The following is a 20,520-nucleotide window of genomic DNA, read 5'->3' as shown; positions in this document are numbered from 1 at the left end:
CAAACCCAATCTTGTGTTGCAGGACAGCGATGGGAGTGATCCTGCTGGGCCAGACCTCATAGCGTGGAACAATGTACTTATGTTTTGTGAGTTATCAAAGCTTGCAATGCGGCCCGAATTATTGGATACCTTGTACGCAAAGGCGTATGCAGTATATAAAGTGCAATTGAATTGTCGGTTTGTTTTTGTACTGTCTATCACAGACTTCCTCCTTCAAATCACCTTGTTTGATCGTTCAGGAGCAGTCCATTCATTACCCTATCATATCCACAAAATGCCAGTCATGCTCATGGGCATACTGGGTGGGAGTGTCTACTTGAGCCTCGCAAATCTTGGCTATGATCCTACAATTGTGTTACCCAAAATTCCTCGCCACCACACACTTTCTCAAACCATCCCCTCAATCAAAGTCAGTGACAAGACCTACCACATCATCAAGCCAATTTTTGCAAGGGCCACCATCAGAGGCAGAGCCACCATGTGCTGGCATGTCCAGGATCCAGACACATGTGATGATATTGTCATCAGGGGCAAACGGCCAAAGTGTCCCTACTTCTATGTGGTAAAGGATACTTGGTGCATTGCTGCCCGCTCGAGTGTAGAAGAAGAAATTCTGGAGATACTAAAAGATATCTGTGGGGTTCCAAAGCTCATCAAGTCATGGGACATTCAGGTCTCTGGGTGTCCTGATACCACGGGTTCTCATCGGAAAATGTTACTCACAGGAACAAATGTGGCTGAGCTAGATATTCATCAACACTTGGTCATGGAATCATATGCTGTTCCAATCACTTACTTCTCTCGTCGAATGGAGTTGCTTGAGTGTTTAATAGATGTGATAAATGGTAAGTGTTGAGAATCATATACATATAGGCATTAATTACATTCTCTTACAGCACATTGTGAGATCATCGGTCAAGGCATATTACACTGTGATATCAGCCTCAATAATATCATGATATATTTTGAGTATACCATCAACGGCATCTTTGCAAGGGGTCTCCTAATTGATTACAACTATGCGACAAAGATTTCCAAGGGAACTGACCATGCTGTCGGACGACAGGACCTTACTGTTAGTATATCTGTATATATATGTTTGTTGAACCTTATATGCCACTAATTTTCAGGGAACTTTGATGTTCATGGCTAGTGGCATTCTGCTGCAATACTCGGAGCATGGCATTCCATGTGAACAAATGGTTGCTCATGATCTGGAATCATTCGTCCATGTTTTCATCTATATCTGCGTGATGTATGATGGCCCTGGTGACAAGCTTCGAGATGATAAGCTTTTCAACCAGACTATTATCAGTCAGTGGATCTATAGGGAATGGGACACAATAGGGTTGATCAAGCAGCAACATATGGAACAACCTGATCTTATTATATCAGACATTACTCCATACTTTCAGCCGTTTTTGACTCTCATCACCAAGCTGTGCTTGCTTCTTAGTGAGCAGGTCAACTGTATGAAAACCTTTGACAGCTGTGGTACTACACCCACCATCAACTCGCCTCTTACACACACAAGACTAATCAACACAATCTGGCCAGCCATTGATGATGACAACTATGATGAACCTCTTTCAGTCCATATGTGCATCAGGCAGCTCGTTTTTGATGGTAAAGCACCTTCATTTATTACCGAAGGTGATAGACCATATCTAGCCTCCAAGGCGAAAAGGAGTGGTGCTATTCTCGACAATCAATGCTCTTCAAAGCGCTGGAGAACTACTAGTGGAGTCAGAAGATTATTGAACTCTGGTACTGCTCATCCTATAAGAGCAACCAGGGGGAATTCTACCAGGCAGAGTAGGAGGCACCATAGTGGGCTTAGGTCTTGATCATAATGAGATATTATTCTACATTTTCACTTACACTATACCTATTCTTCTATGTACCAAGGCTTTGTATTGTGCCACATGTTGATATGCTTCTGCAGATATGTGTTCTACCAGAGTTCGAACCAAACATCTAATAAATAATAATCAAAATTGAACTTGCCTTGCAGCTCTTTGGGTTGCAAACCATGGTGCCACGCAAGAAGAGCACTGCAAACAAGGAGAACAAGAACAACAAGTCGGAGAAGCAAGGTAATTATCTACACTACTCATTTCTGCTCACATTTTACTTCATAGCAACATGACATTCGACTCACAACAACCGAGGTAATGGAGGACGTCTTCAACAGATGGAGAATATTGAGCGTGTCCAAACAACAAAATATCCATGCAAGAAAGCCAACCCTGCTTTACAGTCGCAGCCTGTGAACATGTTGGCGCCTTAGCCAGCGAAGTGTCGCTCCAAGCCTCAAACTCGTGTTCAAGACTCTCCAGCTGTGGAGTTCGAAGCAGGCTATCAGTCTCACGACGAACAGCCGGTTAATCCAAGTTGACATCTTGCCAAACCCAGGGGACAATATGGGTTCACTCCACCAGCCACCAGGTCAGCACAATGTACAGTTGCATCTGACCACTTCAATGATGACAAAGGTACAAAGCCTGATGAGGACTGGGATGGTAATGATGGATACAATGACGGTTTGAGGCCTGACAGCGACAACATTGATGAAGATACGAAGCTCGATGGAGAGGCGCATAATCAGGGTCAGGAATATGACAATGAGGATGGTGGCTGGGATGACGGGATGAATGGTCCAGGTGATGCCAATGGTGATAGCGAAAATGATGATGAGCTGTTTGGTCTTTCAGGCATGGATATAGATCAATGTGAGTCAATTTGTGGTTCCTTGTTGTTACACTTAATATTTTCCTTTAGCACGCTCATCTACTGACATCAATATAACCAGTGTGTGCTAGCTTGTACAGTCCTTGACCTAGCTAACTATTATCATGCAGGGCCAGGAACCCCTGAAGTCAACGACCCCTGCCTTTGTAGTGAGTTCTCTTATTTCTTAGTGGTTTGTTTTGCTTGACAGCCCACTGTTAGAACACAGGTTAATGCCAGAAGGATATCATACTGACACAGATAATGAACAGCACATACCTCCTGGGAAATGGTGTATGATATCACCCATATCACTCTCAGATAGTGAAAACGAAGAAGAGCACACACCTCCTATGAAAGAATGCATATTGGGATGCGGATCCACTGATAGATGTGCAGGACAACCAGTACCTTGCGAGAACCAATGTAGGACACCATCAGCTCCAGCCACTGACCACAACAATGTACATCAACCCTCCAATTGTCCTTGTTCTCAGCCCAATGTACCACCCAACCATCGTGTCCAGTCCAGAAAACAGTCTTCTGGCCACCACAACTGTCGCAGTCCTGCTCAGTCTGAAGCACAATCATCTAGTCGCCATCAATGTGGTGATGTCCTTCTTCAGCACCAAGAAAGGAACAGGCGTCCTAGGTCCTCTGATCTAGACTATTTGCAAGAATGCCAATGAGGTGAAGACTGTATTGAAGAAGGCAAGGAAGCTGAAGAAGAGCAGACCGAGAAGGATGGAGATGATGACAATGAAATCCAGTCTGCGATGAAGAGTCGCAAACGATCAAACGGCCCCATCCCAACGCAGCTTTGGTTTTACCTGCCGGTGTACAGGGACTTACTTGAGAAGGCAAAGAAGTGGTCTAGGCTTGAATCTCTCGATAATTTATTCCCTCATTGTGAGACTTTCCTTGCTGAGGATGCAGTTAAAATTCTAGCAGAACTACACGATCAGTTTGCTGTGGAAGGTCGCGGCGTGGAGGAAGGCTATTGGGAGAGCTAAAAGCATAATATGGCTATCATAGTATTTCGTTTCCTTGTCTGTTTTTGCTATTTGATTTGTTGACTCGATATCATCACAGTTATGGGATGATTTAGGAAACATGCACTCCGAGTTCAAAAAAGCAGCCCACCCAACTGTTCAAAGTCGGTACGAGCTATTCCGCAAAGCTGATTAAATTGAAGACAATGATGACGCCATGAAACACATTCGTAGTGGCATAAAGGACCTTCTGGACGAGGCGAAGTTCCTATGAGGCGGACTGGACTCACAGGTATGAATAAAATTGCTCGATCAGCTTTGACCTCACCTCTCACGCAGGGCCACACTAATAATCTTGCACATGTCACACTGGAGGATCTTTGTAAAATGTACTATTACATGGGTAAGAACGCGCTGGCTCGATTTTTTCCTGACATCTTTGGGAATTCCGTACCCAAAGGTGCAGTAGCACTCGCTGCCACAATAGTAAGTGGGTTCATTTTTCCTGAATGTGCGCTGATCTATTTCAGCTGGCTCCGGCACTTGATGAATACAGGAAAGGCGTGTGGCGCGTGGGAAAATTGCATGTCGATACATACCGTCCCATTCATGAAGGTATCCTAAACTTGATGGACCAGATTGAAAAAGACCGCTGCCACAAATCCAAGTGCCGTGGGTTTAGGCATTGATGGGCAAAGGCTGCTAGGTATCAAGTTTTCTCTGGTCTTGGATCTCATTAATGACACTTGTACTAGTGCCAAGACAGAGGCACTGAAGACTCACACCGTCGTCTTCCAAGCTGTGCTTGACTAACTCGATCATTTCAATTGTTTGCACTCATTTTCTGTGGAATTACACCATCGCCATTTCATTTCATACATCTATTGATCATTAATGTTGCATAGTTAAACACAATTCCATATGGTACACAGTCTTTATGATGAATGATACATGTTTACCATGCTTGTGTTGCTACTGTAAGTCTTGCACTATGTGCTGTGCAGGTCTGTTCCAGCTCTGTTCCCACCCTTCCTTTGGTTCCTTCCCTGTTAGTTTCAGTTCCTGAACAGACTGCACCACTTCCCGCTATTTTCCCAGCATCAGTCTCTGTTATTCTCCCCCAGCAGACTCCTTTATGTCTTCCCACTCAAGCTCAACAGGCGACAGCTCTTGAAGGGCCACCCAACACTGTGAATCTTCTCAAACAACCACATAGGCCATCCAAATGTCAAAAGACAAAGGATGCTGTGACTGAGGGAGATGGCAGACTGCCACCCATTGAAAACAGCCCACTTCACCAAGTCCACCACATGTCAGTAAGTAGCAGTCTGGGTTGGTTCATTTTGGTCATATATTGTTACATGTATATAGTTGATAATATGTGAATCACGATCCATCATCTTACAGCTTTTGGGATGTGGTTGGAGACTCAGAGGTGCCAGTGTAAGGATCTTCGTGGGGGCTCATGAAATTTAAACATGCCAATGCCTTGATAAGCAGTTATTCTGTCATATCCCATGTTCCGGACCTGGACGTATCACACACATCATTTCTGGATATCCGGGTCTGACCGACTTCTATCTATGTCTGGATCCGACCCGCGTCTAACTTCCGTGCCTAATCCATTTGTACGTTCCTATTCCAGTTAGACTATATTATTTTCCATACCTCATTTCACTTCTGCCTTTATTTTCCTCTGTTCTCATCTCCGGATTCATTTACTATTTTCAATAGACTAGCATTTGACTTTTCTATAACCTCCATCCACAGCCTCACATAGCTTCGGACTGCGCTGGCTTGTCCTCCATTAAGTCCTCCATAGTATATAAACCCTGTAGAATCTATGTACATCTTTAGTTCGAATATTATCTTAGACTCTGCTCATTCTCCCCTCCGTTTGACTTGAGTTATTCTCTTGTTGACCTCCGCTAGTCTTAGGGTCGATCCCGATAGACTTATTACCTCCGCCTCTACCTTTGGTAGTCCTCTGCTGTTTCCTTTCTAGTTCGGACATCATCCGGATTAGTCTTATCACCTGTTCCCGAACGTCCGCCGGAATTCCCGCACATCGGACAATCAGAATCTGGACATCGTCCATTAGCCTTCGGAAGTTAGGGGCATGTACTCGGGTAAGGGGTGCAGCGCACAAGCTGAAGCCAAGCCCTTCAGATTGAACCTTTGAGCACGATCTTAACATATTCAACACAACACGCAATGAAAGACTCTGCTAATACTTAGTATGCCCGCTCAAAGGGGAAAAATTCAAAGAACTAACCAAGGTGCACCAATCAATCACCATTAATTACAAGGGATGTGAGTGTACAACAAAAATTTCACCAAGTCTGAAATTTCAATTTCCTAATTGGTGCAGTAAAAGTGATGATGTCACTTGAAGTTGACAAGCAAAATTTCACTAAGTCCAAAATTTCCTGATGTCAGTCAAGGAAAAAGTGCATCTTGTGACTTTGATGTTCAGAATTTGATCAAATCGGATGTGGCTGGCATCATGTGACCAATCTTGATCTTCCTCAATACTTTTAAATTGCAAATGGTCTAGGTCAAGTCTAGGTGAGCTATTGTTTCGGACTATGTTGATCAGATTAGTAAGCTTATTTGACAGCCCCATTCAAGACCCCCAGGGACCAAATCAGAAAGAAGGATTGATGAGTGACAAGAAGCAAGAAACCAGGTCTGGGGAACCAATCCAGCCAACAGCAGGCTTCTAGGTAGGATCCTCCATTGATATATCAGCCCTACAGATTATAGGTGCTTATGGATTATGGTAAAATTTGTATCACACATTTACCACAACTTGTAATTAATTGCACAGGTTCGTGGCATGCTGATGCATCAAACAGGGTAACTGTAGCGCACCTGTGATGCATCAGTGACTCCCTCCCATGCTGATGCACTATGATGCATCACAATGCATCATCTTCCTCCCATGCTGATGCAACATAATGTGTCATGATGCATCAGTGCTCCACTTGCCCATTTTGCTGATGCATCTTGCCTGCCGCCTGTTTGCCCCTTGTTCTTGCCCCCCTGTTTACTCTCCCATACACATATTGTCATTCTATGTATGTAGCGAGGCACGACCGGAAGCAATAAAACTAAGTCTTTGAGTGAATGACAAGCGGAGCTTTTGCACACCTCGCTTCTTCACCACAATGAAGAATCCTCCCCATACACTTTGTCATCTTAGAAATTTCTTTTCTATACATTTAGTCTCGCTCTTATTAAGTTCCCAAATCCTCAAGTACTGTCAAATGAGTTGCTCGCAAACTAAATAATAAGCAACCCAATTATCTTAGTAATACGGCTGACCCATCTCTTGAAATTTGCCCAGACTTTGCTGGCGACTTATTCGCAGCCATACAAGACTTGATAATCATGATGGGTACTACACACCAAGCCATAGCAGAAAGACTTAGAAACACCTGGATAACAGGCCACGAGGAGAGAATCCTCCAATGGAATTGTCGACAAGAGGAAGACACCCAAGCTGAGGCTGAAATAGAACAAGCAAGGGCAGCATGTGAAGAAGAAGAACACTTAGTGAAGGAGGCTGAAGCTGAGAAAGAATGCACCGAGCTAGAGAAGAAGAAACCCAAGATGAATAGCTTCAGCGCAACAGCCACCATTGGTGATGCTATTGCCCCATGTCCCTCTCAATACGTGATTCAGAAGCTAAACAGTTTTGAATACGTAGAACTGTGGTACTTCTCCCCAGAGGGTTGTAAAGAGGCTATGAGAACGTCTCGATCCATTGCCGACAACACATTCAGCCTAACGAAACTGGACGACCAATTAACCATTTGTCCAGTGTCAGCCTTCAAAGCCTCCCAGTCAGCGATCCCTGACCATGAACTCTCTTTCTCTGTTTTCCTACAGGCAAAAAACCTCTTCTTAATGCAGGCTAACACGGCCAAATGGCTGCAAACCCATCTAGACACCTTAGCCCTGTTCTTTTGGCACCTGGAAAACCATGCCATTCGCAACAATAGCAAACTCAGCAACTTAGTTATCTTGCACTACGCATCTCGAGTCCGCTTAGACTGGCACAATCGCCTCAAGCGTGACGAAGGTTTCAACATTGGCATCATCAATGAAACATTGATACAATCAATAAATGAAGAGATGTGGGATAGAGTGCGATCAAGAACCCTTAGCACGGTGCGTATCATCCTTGTTGAATAGCAAGATAAGTAACTTATGAAACGTTCGCACAAATCTCCCTTTTCTCATATCAAATGTTGTCACACTTCAAACCTCTCATTACCCGCACTTTAACATGCGGATGCCCACACCATGCTCATGTGGATGCCCGCATCTCATCTCACGCGGACATTTCAACTCACAACATGGTATGCTAACACAGGCCAACAACACCAAGTCATTAGCCTCAATGCAACAGCACCATAGGACCTCGTACAGAGACTCATATGAACATAAATGTTCTCCCATCTGAGCAGGAAACTGAAAGAGGGCAGATAGATCCCCATCAGCGTACAAAGGCAAGCAGCAAGAGCAGCAAAACAAGGGTTTTTCTCGAGGCGCAGGTTCCCACAGCCATTCCGCCTGCACCATTTGCCTGGGCCGATTCTCGCACAACATCCAGCAGTGCGATGCAAGCAACTTATGGGACAAGACAGGCGAATCATCAGTACAAACGGCCTTTCCCTTTGTTACAGATGGCAGAGACTGGGCGGATGTTTGGCTGAAAACCACAACTCAGCCCACGTGTGTTCAGGCTGCAGCAACAAGGACCATGGAGCCCAGACTTGCCCTCGAGGCAAGAAGGCTTAAGGCCCATACTCCATACCACGCGAGCACATGGCACCAGGCTTTGGAAAAGTTCAGTCTCACCAGTAAATACCCACACATCCCGGGATGCCTTGAAACAGGATTCTCAGGAGGCATTCCCTCCATCGAACATACATACATTCCCCCCAATAATGTATCTGTCACTATACATTCGGAACCCTTTCAGAATATCATCAATGCTGAATTCACTAAAGACCATTTCATTGGCCCGTTTGCAGCCAAAGAGCTTGAGTCAATCATCGGGCCATTTCAGATGTCTCCACTCTCCATTATTCCTAAGCCCAGCAAACCCAGCAAATTTAGACTCATACAGAACTTATCCTTCCCCATTAATCCACTCCCACCCATCAGATTAATCAATTTGAGGGTTGATTCAAACCTTTTTCTGTGTACATATGGCACCTTCACTACCATTTGCAGAACCATCCAAAGCTTACTGCCTGGCTCCCAGGTGGCCATACACAACGTAGCCAAAGCCTACCAAACAGTACCGTTGCACCACTCCTAATGGGCCGGTCTGGTCGTGCGCCTACCAGGCAATGACACATTCACAGTCGACACGGCTCTGTGTTTCAGCTTCAGACCCTCAGCAGGCATCTACAGTAATGTTGCAGATGCAGGAGCAGACATCTTTAGAGCATCAGGACTCGGTCCTGTATCGAAATGGGTGGACGATTACATATTTTTCCGCATTAAGCGGAAATTTTTGTTGGAATATAACAATAGATGTAAGAAATGGGCAGAACAAATCACATATAATGTAGGGCCCATCATTGATCGCAGTAGGAAATGGTATAGAGGAAAAATTTTACTGGATGACTCACATAAGGAATTCGACAAAGACTGTGCATTCCCAATCAAGGATCTCTCATCAGCATCACTCCATTCAGCGGAGGATGTGCAATTCACGTGTTGCATGGCCGACATTGACTGTGAATCCCAGCCATTAGGCATCATATGGGAAACATTGAAAGACAAGGTATTCAGCCCCAACCCAAACTACACAGGAATCCTGTGGGACATCCCCAAGCTCTCAATATCACTATCAGCAGAAAAGACAGCTAGATACCTGGGAGCTATTGACACGTGGCAAGCACGCAGCATGCACACCCTGCAGGAAGTACAAAAACTGTACAGGAAATTGCTACATGCAGCGCTCATCATACCGGCAGGTCGGGCCTACCTCACCAATTTGGAGCGAATGCTGGGGATATTTAAAGACCACCCTTTCCTACCTCACACTCCCCTGCACAACACTGCAGCAGACCTCAATTGGTGGAAAGAAACCCTCAGTGCCCCAAATCTCTTGTGCACAATCCCAGGTTGTTGCATTTCACACAATTTTTATGCTTACTCAGATGCTAGCACTGGTCATGGGATCGGAATATTTATCAATGGGAGATGGGGGGCATGGGACCTGCTCCCAGGGTGGAAGTGGGACAACCGAGACATCGGATGGGCCAAAAGCATTGGTTTTGAACTCTTGGTGCTCACAATCCTCAGTTCCTGCCCCGCCAGTATTTATTTCAAGGTTTGTGGAGACAATTGTGGGGTTGTTGAAGGGTGGTGGTCTGGCCAGAGTAGAAACAAGGCCTGCAACAAGGTCTTCAAGCGCATACACCTTGCCGCAAGTGCTACTCAATGCACAGTTCTTACTAGATATGTGCCAAGAAAAACCAACCCCACAGATGGACCATCCCGCGGTGTATATCCCCCCATTTGCCAAATGCTCCCACCAATCCCCATCCCCATCGAGCTCCGTCCTTTCATCATGGACATATCCAGTAGCACCATCAAGCACAGATCACGACACCCCAGACCCCAACTTAAGCAGGTTCACGCAATGGTCAAAGAGCACCAGCCTAGCGAGCTCCAGAGACATGCCCTCCTCAATTACGAGCTTGAGTGACAAGGAGAAGAACTATTCAAAGCATCAAAAAAGTAGTAGGTACACACTACAATACAGACATCAACTCCATTGACATACTAACAGCTTATAATGTTAACCTCTTGCCCTCACCCTCACCACTCAGACCACACTATCCAACATAGGATAAGCTATACCTATGGGTACCTGCATCGTCGCGATCCCCAAGAGACGCCCAGGGCAAACAGTTACCATTATTGCAGCCTGAAATCGAGAAGATTTGAGATGTCATGTTACATGCATATGCGAAGAGTACGCAAGAAAACTACGGATCAGGATTATTAGTGTATCATGTATTTTGCAACTAGTGCTGCTGTGGTCTGGTTCAGTCCGGTTCTGCGAAATCATTGAACCCAGAACCAGACCATTGAGAACCATTCTCAATGGTCCGGTTCAGTTTTTTTGCGGTCTGAACTCGAACCAAACCAAAAGAATTTCTGTATGGACAGCAAAAAAATTGACGAAATACTAGTCTACACATTGAGTAACTACTCTAATAACATTTGTGTGTACTCCTCTGCCTCTGTAGCTGCTGAAAGATGTCCATGACGGTAAGCGGCCTTCATGAAAATGATCGGCCATGTGAACTCACTCCCAGGGGACTGGATTGGGGAGCAGCCGCTGAAAACGCAAATAAAGGGCAAGTCTGTTTTGCGGCATTGGCAACAGTTGTGGTAGGGGAAGGTGCAGCAGTAGGCTTTGGGATCGTGCTCGCAGGCTTCTTGCCAAAGTCAAACTTCAGCGGTGCAGATGTGGATGGGGCAGAAGTTGGGGCAGTGTTGCTTGAAGTGGTACTAAATATCGATGGTGAGTTAGCTTGTATCGATGTAGATGTTGGCATCGAGGAAGGTAGTATACTGGGTTGGTTTTGTGAAGGGGAATGGTGCTGGTGCAGAGAAGGGATTGGTGGATGTGGAAGTAGGTGCAGCGAACAGCAGCTGTGCGGCCATGGGACCAAAAGAACACGAAGGAGCTGCAGGTGCAGGCATCAACGGTGCAATTGGCTTAGTGAAAAAGTCTGGTATGGAGGGTGTAGATGATGTTGTAGGTGCAGTGGTGGTGGTTATTTGTGGAGTAGACAAGGTAGGGAATAGGCTGGGTTTATTGGCAACAGGAGCTGAGGGTACCTGAAATGTAAGGTTAGTATCAAGTCAAAAACTTCAAAACAATTTGAATGAGACAGTCGATAGGAAGACGGCTTTCACCAGTGACAAAAAGGATACATGCACATAATTATAGAGCCTGACTCAAATGAGATTTTTTTTAAAAAAAGAATTAAATTCAGATGCACATACCTGTAATTTGTGGGTGGACGACGGCAAGATGGAGCTGAGTGATGGTTCAGTCTGGATGATTGGTGGGATGCAAATCAAAGGTGCCTTGAAAAAGAGAAATAGAAAGTCATGTGAGAAATTGATTGATTAGTACTTACCTTGAAAAGGCTGAAGGTAGCCTGATTAACCAATAGTGCAAATCCCGAAGACAGCAGTTTGATGTGGAGACTGACTTTGTTGCAGTTGCAGTCGAATTTGAAGTCGATAATGGTTTGGAATGGTTTGGCCTTGCCGAACCAGAACGGGACCATTCAGGAAGACCTAGAACCGAGAACTGTTTTCCGGTCCGGTTCTGGCTGATGTGAGAACTGTGGACCGAACCATGGAGAACTGGACCAAAAGTCCAGTTTGAACCATGGTTCTGGACCAGACCACGGCAGCACTATTTGCGACAGCAAAATGATTCCAGAGAACCAGTGTGCACCGGCAAGCCAGGTGCTAATATTCCTGTTCATCACCAAAATGGCTGGTGTAGAGACTCATTCCTGACTAGGCTTGTAGATACTGTCTTTACCTTATGTTTGCTATTTTGTAGCTTACATAATCAAGTTACCTCTTCACCAGTTTCCAGCACCTTGAGTTTGAGTTTTCGTAGTTTCCTCACTCTCTGAGCTTTGAGCTTAGTACAGAAACCCTTTAGGGTCGAACACTGTCTTCTAGACAACGTAGCTAGGCAGCAAGACCCAACATTGTTCAGACTAACCATCTGAATTGTTGAACCTTCACTGGTCATTATTCAGGAAGAACCATAGCCAACTATGTGTACAGTGTCAGAGCATGGCACACATTGCACGGTGTTGCATGAACGCTCGGAGAAGATGCAGAGATCGATGCACTACTCAAAGCAGCAAGCTCCTTAGCTCCAATTTCCTCGAAGAAGCCAAAGCAGGATCCTTACACCATCCCTGTCATCCTGACCATCCGCCAAAAACTCCATATCAGCAACCCGCTTGACACAACCATTTACACATGCCTCACAACAATTTTCTTCACATGCACTCGTGTTGGCGAATTCACCGTGCCCCGCCTAGACACTTTCGACCCTAAGATCCACATCAAACCTTCAGACATTCAAAACATGCGGTACCACCAAGGGCTTGAAATGACCAATTTTCACATTCCTTGAACCAAAACAGCGATAGATGGGGAGGATATATTTTGGGTGTGTCAATCAGGGCTCACAGATCCAGAGGAAGCACTGTGCAACCATAGGCACATTAATAACCCTCCACCAAAAGGTGTGCTCTTTGCATACTGGCACAAAACATCCCACCATCCTCTCACAAAAACAAACTTCCTCAAGAGGCTGGCAAGCACAACCAAAGAAGCCGGCATACAGCCATTACAAGGCCATGGGATACGCATCAGAGGAATGCTCAAATACCTCCTACAGAACGTCCCATTCGATGTAGTAAAGGTCAAGGGCAGGTGGGCGAGTGACATGTTTGTAGTGTATCTCTGTAGGCATGTGCAAATCCTAGCGCCCGCATTACACAAAGAATTCCTCCGATACACCTTACCACTGGTTCGGTAATCTTGGTAAGTCACATTGTCCTCCTCCTAAAGATTCGGGATGTCACATTGTTTGCTGCACGCATCATCAGACTCCTAAAATTCGGGATAGCAGCTCACTTTTTGTTCCCCTAGAACAAAGTCCTATCAGAGCCGGGAGGCGCCGCGCACCTTCGCCCGTAATCTATCTCTCCAAATACCTTGAACTTGCAAATAGTGTGTCGCACATTCTAGTAGTCAAGTTCAAATGTTAGTTTTCATTGCCACACAAAAGAGACGCCAGAGTGAACCTCAAAGACACCTAATACTTGTTTGAACGAGACAGCTCACAAATTTATATTGGATCTTGCTACATATGCATGTACTATGGGTAATCAATCAATGTCCATGTCTTTCTGAGTGATGAGGGAGTGGTTGAATATGTCTGCCAGTGCCAACGTGTCAGTCCAACTAGCCCTGAAGGACTCACCAAGCCTTCAATACAAAAAAGCTTGACGCTTGGCATATGCTATCAGTCCCTTGCACTCATCATCATCATCCATGTCATGTAAGGTATCTTCAAGCCCTCACTTGTCCCATCATTGCACATTCCATTCAAAAAATTGTAGGATTCTCCACATCTCTTCCTTCAGCAGCTCCACCTCTTCAGCCCAGTGCATCGCCTGTGCCCTAGCTTTGCACCATTCAATTTGCCTATCTAATTAACCACAAACCTTAGGAAGCCTCCAAAACAGAAACAAAGTACACGCCTTCCAAAGCATTGTCCTTGTCCATCTCATCAGGTGCTGCTCCTCACATATTCCAGATCCAAGATAGTTTTATTGTCCCCTCTGATTTCCCCCATAATAGATCTGTCATCAAGCGGCTTGGTTTAGTGACCACAGTGAGGAGTGCCACCCAGTCTGATTCAGCAGTGATGCAAGAACTATGAGAGCCTTATGGGCACACTCATATGTGCTGGTGGCAGCCTCAAGCTTTGCTTCAACTGCTTTGAGGTATTGTGTGCCCTCATATTTGCTCCTTGTTCACAAAGGTTGCAATCTTTATACTTGAGGATTGCACTCTGAGCACGCAAGTTTGAACATAGGGAATGGAGTGCATTGTGAGCTTGTGCATACCAGAGCTTCTATTTGATGGTTTGGAGGCAGGCGTCACAAGGTGCTGTCCTGCCGATTTTAAATGATAGCCAGAGTTTGATGGTTTCTGATGTAGCTACCTGCAGCAGTGATGTCACCAGATACTGAACTCTCATTGACATGTAGTGCAGCAAGCGACGGCATGTATAGTTGCTGTGATTTAGTTCAGGCATTGATCCTGCATTGCAGAGTGTTATTCCACTGAAGCATATTCCCTTCTTGAGTGTCTGATACATGAACTCAAGCCTGGCTCTGTCAGCTTTCATTCGCCATCTAGAAAAAAGTGAGACAAAGATCTCATATGCAGCAGTTGGCAGACTTACTGTTGCTCCTCAAGTTGTAAGCTGGTGCTGATCAATACACCAGGAGTACAGTCCTCATGTAGTGCAAGGCAAATCCCCATTTAAATATCACTCTGGTCATCCCTAGCCAGTTCCAGTCGCACAGAAGCCATAGTGACAGCTACAATGCATGGAAAGATCAGCACACAGTGACTGATGATGATCCATACATACTTTCTGCCTTTTGTTTGAAAGAATTTGGCTTTGCAGGGTCACACTTCCAAGCCTCTACCTGTTCTCTCCACTGGGTGAGAGTGGCACTATATTCACCTCTCAAACTGTCTTCAAGGTTGTCAAGGGCTTTGTGATGATTCTGTCACTCTGGTAATGCATCCTTCATCTTGTGAAGCATAGTACAACCTGATGATAAAGGAGGTCAGTCCAAATACGCTCTTCAAGACCAAAACTGCCTTGGCATAGTAAGGGGTCGATGTATTATCAAGATGACCAGATGGTAAAAAAAAATACATAATACATCTGCAGAATCCAGTGTTGGAGTAGTTGAGGTTGAGGTATCCAGTTGCAATTAAGTATAACTTTAGTGAAAATGTACAAACCAAGTCCAATTACTTTTTTCAATTTGAGTCTCCAAAGTAGTCATCAAGGGTGTCTCGCCGCACACCAGGACCCATCTCCTTGATACTTGAAGCGATGGGGTTGATATTGGCCCAGCCACGCTCGAGTAAAAGAAGATAGTCTTGAAAGCAGGCAGAAAGTGCATTGAGACTGGAAATGTACTCATATGGTGCCATAATTTTTTGTGCCACTGACACTGTCACAACCCAAATAACGAATTAACGCTTGGGCAGAGACTAGGACTCGACTAAGGTTATTGGACAAGAGAGAGAGAGGAGCAAGTACGTCTTGGATTGCTATGGTATAGATACAAGAGGTTTGAACTAAAGAACTATCAACCAAGACATGCTACCTATATACAACTATTGAGACGGAGATTGAAACTGAGCTACAACTACTAGCCAATCATAAAATAGAAAAGGGAATCATACCATAGAACATCGTAGAATATTAAAGAAGCATCACGTGACCATATCTTATCTTATCTTATCCAATCTAATCTAATCACAATCAAAGAACTCGTCTTCTTCATCAGTCACATCGAAGACACGTGTCGTGGGCGCTAAGGGAATCTCTGAACTGGTAGACGCTTTCAGTGTAGGGTTAGGGTTTGACTTAGGTGCTGTGTATTGGCGCTTAGGAAGATTCAGGAAAGAATAGTGGTTTGTTAAAGGTACTCGTGACAGACACACAATATCATAAGATATGTTCAGAGTGTTGATTACAGTGTGACACAGTGTCAAGAAGAATAAATAATCCATGTTGATATATCTATAGACTGTTAGATCACCAACATCTGAATGCAAAACACAATTTACCTTTCACCCTTTTGGAGATCTCCAACAGCATTGGGCCATTTCATGTTGTGGCAAGCACAGTCGACAGTACCTAAACCTGTGGCAGCAAGTCCATAGTTATATTTTGTGTCTGCCATGTTCACAGCATTGTGACTTGAGCATGTTGATTTCTGTAGAGCCTCATTAATACATGAAATTTTTCTTTAAATAAAACAACCTCTTGGGTATTGTGCGAATTGCTGTCCAAGAAGCCCTTATAAGCTTCATCCTCCATGAAATAGGCCCAGCCAGAACTTAGGCTTTGTGTCTTCTTATATAGATGATCTAGATGAGCACCTACAAAATCAAATATCTCCATGGTCAGCAATTCAGACAAATACCAATGACTGATAATGTGGTCGTTTGTGGATGGCCTGTCAGAATATCCAAGCTATGGTCAGACAAAGGTACTCTACGATATCAGTATAGAAACACTAGTCAACCTAGTGATATGGTGTTGACAAAAAGAAACAAGAAACAGAAACAAAAACTAAGACTAAGCACAATCAATGGTGCTAAACAGAAATGAGAACTAAGACTAGGCACAATCAATGGTGCTATATTCTAAACTTACTATGAAACAATCGTGTGAAGCTGTATTGTCACTCCCACGGTGCAAACAGGTAGGATCAAAGGTCAAGACTTGTCAAAAGCTTCCATAGAACTCTTAGTCTAATATTGAATCTGCTGCCAAGGAACTCACAATGAGTATTGAACAGAATCAGAAACAGACATCCTTGTATTTCAATACCAAGTCCCCTATTCAATAGCTAAAGCCTATCTGACAAATAACAGTCCTGGCTCAGTATACTGCTCAGATGTATGAGGTCAAGTGAACAATAATCAACTTCTGAAGTCTCCCCACTAAGCTACTCTGAGCCTTTAGCAGACATAGAGACAACATAAAGAATCAGAGATAAGGCTCGAATGTATTTGCTAAAATCAAGAATATGTTAGTAACAGCAGTAAGAAACAAACACTCAGAGTATATTCACTAAAATCTATAACACATTAGTAACACGACAATAAATGAGCACTCAGACTGTTAGCTTTCAATGAGTAGAGAGAGTGAAACAGATCCTGAGCTAAAGAAATAGATAGAGTGAAACAGAACCCAGACTAGTGAAACAGAGATAAGGAAATAGATCCCAAGCCTAGAGAAAAAGAGATAAAAGAAATAGATCCCAGACTAGAGTGAAATAGATCCCAAGCCTAGAGAAACAGATAAAGAGATAGAGACACACATACACACTGTTACAGCAGGCTATTCATTTTCCTTATCTCCACCTCACCTTAGACACATGTCTTACTTCTTGATTGCCGTCTTGCTTCTAGCGCAACTCATGTAGTACATGAGGACTCCATGAGGACCCCTATCTTTTCCCCTTTGCCCTATTTCCTTTCCTGTACTTACTAGAATGCTCTTCCCTTGGTCCGTGCACTCTTCTCTTACGTATATAAACCCTAGTTACTTGACTTGTATTCCTTAACTTGAATCTACTCGGTTCTCGATTCACTTGATTCTCTGAATAGGCCTGTGGGTGCCTCTTGAATCCGATCTTGCCAAGGTTCTACCCTTGGTCGTCTTGATGCTGTACTCTTGATCCTCTTTATTGAGGCAGTTACAGAAGACTCCATCCAAGTCCGTAACATAAGATTCAAGTTACTTCTGAACCTTCGCTATACAGCTTAGGCCCCCACCCTTGATCCAGAACCCCCTTGTGTTTCTTAGCATTAGGGCACTTACTCTGATAGAACCCCTGAACCACCACACCTGATTCCTTGCTGTTGTACACAAGGACAAACCCAATCCACAACACCTCCATCAAAGGCAAAGCAAGGCGCTTTTTTAGAAGCGTACTCCCCATACTCCAGATCCCCCTCTGCTAACAGACCAGCAGCCATGATGTCACCATTCGCTTCACTCGGACTTGGACCCATTGCATCCTCGTCCTCTGAACCCCAGTTTATCAACACACCTAGCGTACCTGTGTTAGATAGGGATGAAGAAATCCCATTTGTACCCACCAAACCTCAGCCTAGACTAGCTGAGCCTGAACCTATTTCAGAACCTATTCCTGCACCCAGACCCACCTTTGTACCCCGTGCTTTTGTGCCACAGCGCCCTAAGCCCAGATTCACCGAACCCGACTCAGGCTCAGAAGACAAATATTGTCCTTCTAGAAGAATGCCAAAAATCCACGAAAAGAAGATCGGCACACCCCCTGACTTTGATGGCAACAAGGAAGATGCCACAAAATTCCTCCATCTTTGTAATCTTTACTTAGACCTGAACTGTCACATTTACGACAAAGACAAAGACAAGATGATCTTCATACTCTCTTATATGAAAAGCGGGACCGCTGCTCAATGGATGGAAGACTACATCGACCATGCCCAATCCTTCAATATAGAAGGTGAACAGATTGGATATGGAACCTTCGCCGAGTTCTGTAGAGAATTCAGATCAGCCTTCGACCCAGTTGATCAGACGGGCACTGCCCTCTACAAACTAAACCAGTTGAAGCAAGGTGACGACATTGTGTCGTTCATCACCACCTTCAAGATCCTCTGCAAGAAAGCAGGAATTATGGAGTACTCTGCACAGCGCGACTACTTCCTCAAGGGCTTGAAGCCTGGAACACTGAACAAACTCTGCTATGACGGAACCATGCCTACTACCATGGATGACATCACCAGGAGAATAACCGAGATCGAGAGCACCTACCAGTTGCTTCTCTCTCACCACACCAACTTTGGCAGAAACCAACAGCAGGGTCAACAACAGAAGAAGTCAAACCCTCACTACTACCCTAGGCAGAAGGAACATGACCCCAATGCCATGGATGTCGACCGCATGACCAATGCGGAGAAAACCGAGCACATGAAGAAAGGACTGTGCTTCTTGTGTCACAAGTCCAGCCATCGTGCCAATGACACCACCTTTCATCTGAAGAGAGATGGAAAGAAGAATGACTCAAAAGGAAAGCAATCGGTAAGGCATGCAGCACCTGATGAAGAAGACACCTCCAAGATCGAAGATCTTTCGGACAACGAACTTGAAACCAGAAAGATGGATTTTTGAACCAGGGACCTGCCGCAATGTCAGATATCCCTTATCTCGATGTACGTATTGTTAAGAACGTAGGAAAAACTAAAGAATTCAGGGTCCCGGTGACCGTCTTATCCTCCAAACATCGAAACAAATCGTTGCAAACCACTGCCGTCATTGACACTGGCGCAGTCGCCACATTCATTCATTGGATGTTTGTCAGAAAGCATGGGATCACCACCCATAAACTTTCGAAACCCATCAATGTCAGAACCGCTGATGGTGAAATCTCCAAGCACCAAGTCACACACTACTGCCACCTCGCTATCAAGATAGATGACAGAGTCATGATTGGAAAGTTCAATGTGATGAACATGAACGAACAAGACCAGATCTTGCTTGGAAAACCCTGGCTCACTGCCATGAACCCAGAAATCGACTGGACAAACAATACGATCCGACTCCCCTCTACCCCTCGCTCTCTCCATCTTGAAAGAATTTTCAGGAAGAAATGAGGAGTCCACCAGAAGGCTTCTGTCACAGAAGTTGAAGATCAGGAGCAAGACTGCCCTAGATCAAACCCTCTTCCTTGTGATGGAAAAAGAACCATGGAGCGCATCAAGCGCAAGATTGATAAAGAAGATCTTCCTTCCCTCCTACCTGACCCCGACGAAGAACCTCCCCCTCAGTATGACACTAATTGGGATGTATGGGATGATATCCCTACGGAACAATCTGAAAACTTCTTTGCTAGGAAAGTCGATGATATCACTTCCTATACCCTCAATGACGACGAAATCCTTATCGAGTATGCCGAAGACAGCTCCTCGGTAACGCTTATCGAAAACCTCACATTCAACTCATCTCTCATGCGTGACGGAACCTCAGCAACTGAAGTTCGCCGTGCCGCTTCCCTGAAGCCTCTTCGGAACCACTGGATCTACGCCAGAAAGGCAGAAGAAGAAGAATACTTGAAAACAAGCAATAAGGCGCAAGAATTTGCCCTTAAAGATGCTCAAGAAAAGAAGAAGAAAATGTTTGAAGAGCTCGTCCCTGACTACCTTCATGACTTTGTCGATGTTTTTGCCAAAGACGGCTTAAACCAACTTCCTCCCTCCCATCCAGGAGTAGATCATCGCATCAAAACGAAACCTGGATTCATCCCTAAGTCTGCAAAGACTTATCCCTTATCCCTGAAATAAACCAACACTGTGAAAGTGTTCATAAATGAACATATCGCCAAAGATTTCATCCAAC

General features: G+C 44.7%; 6 protein-coding genes across 6 annotated transcripts; 3 read left to right on the top strand and 3 right to left on the bottom strand.

The window, feature by feature from the left end:
* Window positions 1-712: 712 nt before the first annotated feature.
* EDB93DRAFT_1095804 (uncharacterized protein) lies at window positions 713-1,847 on the top strand (the record flags this gene model as incomplete). The annotated part of the gene is made up of 3 exons (XM_041446734.1): window positions 713-845; window positions 897-1,075; window positions 1,131-1,847. The coding sequence occupies 3 exons, from the start codon at window positions 713-715 to the stop codon at window positions 1,845-1,847; spliced, it is 1,029 nt and encodes a 342-aa protein (XP_041301483.1).
* A 2,262-nt stretch (window positions 1,848-4,109) lies between these two features.
* Window positions 4,110-5,198, top strand: EDB93DRAFT_1108884 (uncharacterized protein; the record flags this gene model as incomplete). The annotated part of the gene is made up of 6 exons (XM_041447897.1): window positions 4,110-4,208; window positions 4,253-4,394; window positions 4,628-4,699; window positions 4,727-4,770; window positions 4,793-5,038; window positions 5,130-5,198. The coding sequence occupies 6 exons, from the start codon at window positions 4,110-4,112 to the stop codon at window positions 5,196-5,198; spliced, it is 672 nt and encodes a 223-aa protein (XP_041301482.1).
* A 1,842-nt stretch (window positions 5,199-7,040) lies between these two features.
* On the top strand, window positions 7,041-7,922 carry EDB93DRAFT_1095808 (uncharacterized protein; the record flags this gene model as incomplete). Its single annotated transcript, XM_041446737.1, has 1 exon — window positions 7,041-7,922. A coding segment is annotated over one exon (882 nt), but the record flags the coding sequence as incomplete, so codon positions are not given.
* Window positions 7,923-10,964: 3,042 nt separating this feature from the next.
* On the bottom strand, window positions 10,965-12,061 carry EDB93DRAFT_1332400 (uncharacterized protein; the record flags this gene model as incomplete). Its single annotated transcript, XM_041455248.1, has 5 exons — window positions 10,965-11,036; window positions 11,069-11,270; window positions 11,335-11,603; window positions 11,772-11,855; window positions 11,909-12,061. 5 exons carry the CDS (start codon window positions 12,059-12,061, stop codon window positions 10,965-10,967), a joined length of 780 nt encoding a protein of 259 aa, XP_041301480.1.
* Window positions 12,062-15,374: 3,313 nt separating this feature from the next.
* Window positions 15,375-15,551, bottom strand: EDB93DRAFT_1095798 (uncharacterized protein; the record flags this gene model as incomplete). Its single annotated transcript, XM_041446732.1, has 1 exon — window positions 15,375-15,551. The coding sequence occupies one exon, from the start codon at window positions 15,549-15,551 to the stop codon at window positions 15,375-15,377; it is 177 nt and encodes a 58-aa protein (XP_041301479.1).
* Window positions 15,552-16,189: 638 nt separating this feature from the next.
* EDB93DRAFT_1095800 (uncharacterized protein) lies at window positions 16,190-16,345 on the bottom strand (the record flags this gene model as incomplete). Its single annotated transcript, XM_041446733.1, has 1 exon — window positions 16,190-16,345. A coding segment is annotated over one exon (156 nt), but the record flags the coding sequence as incomplete, so codon positions are not given.
* Between the last annotated feature and the right edge of the window lie 4,175 nt (window positions 16,346-20,520).

The sequence above is a fragment of the Suillus bovinus genome (genome assembly GCF_016758785.1).
Source record: "Suillus bovinus strain UH-Sbo-P2 chromosome Unknown EDB93scaffold_126, whole genome shotgun sequence".
Lineage (NCBI taxonomy): Eukaryota > Fungi > Basidiomycota > Agaricomycetes > Boletales > Suillaceae > Suillus > Suillus bovinus.
This window is presented reverse-complemented; position numbering and strand designations above follow the sequence as displayed.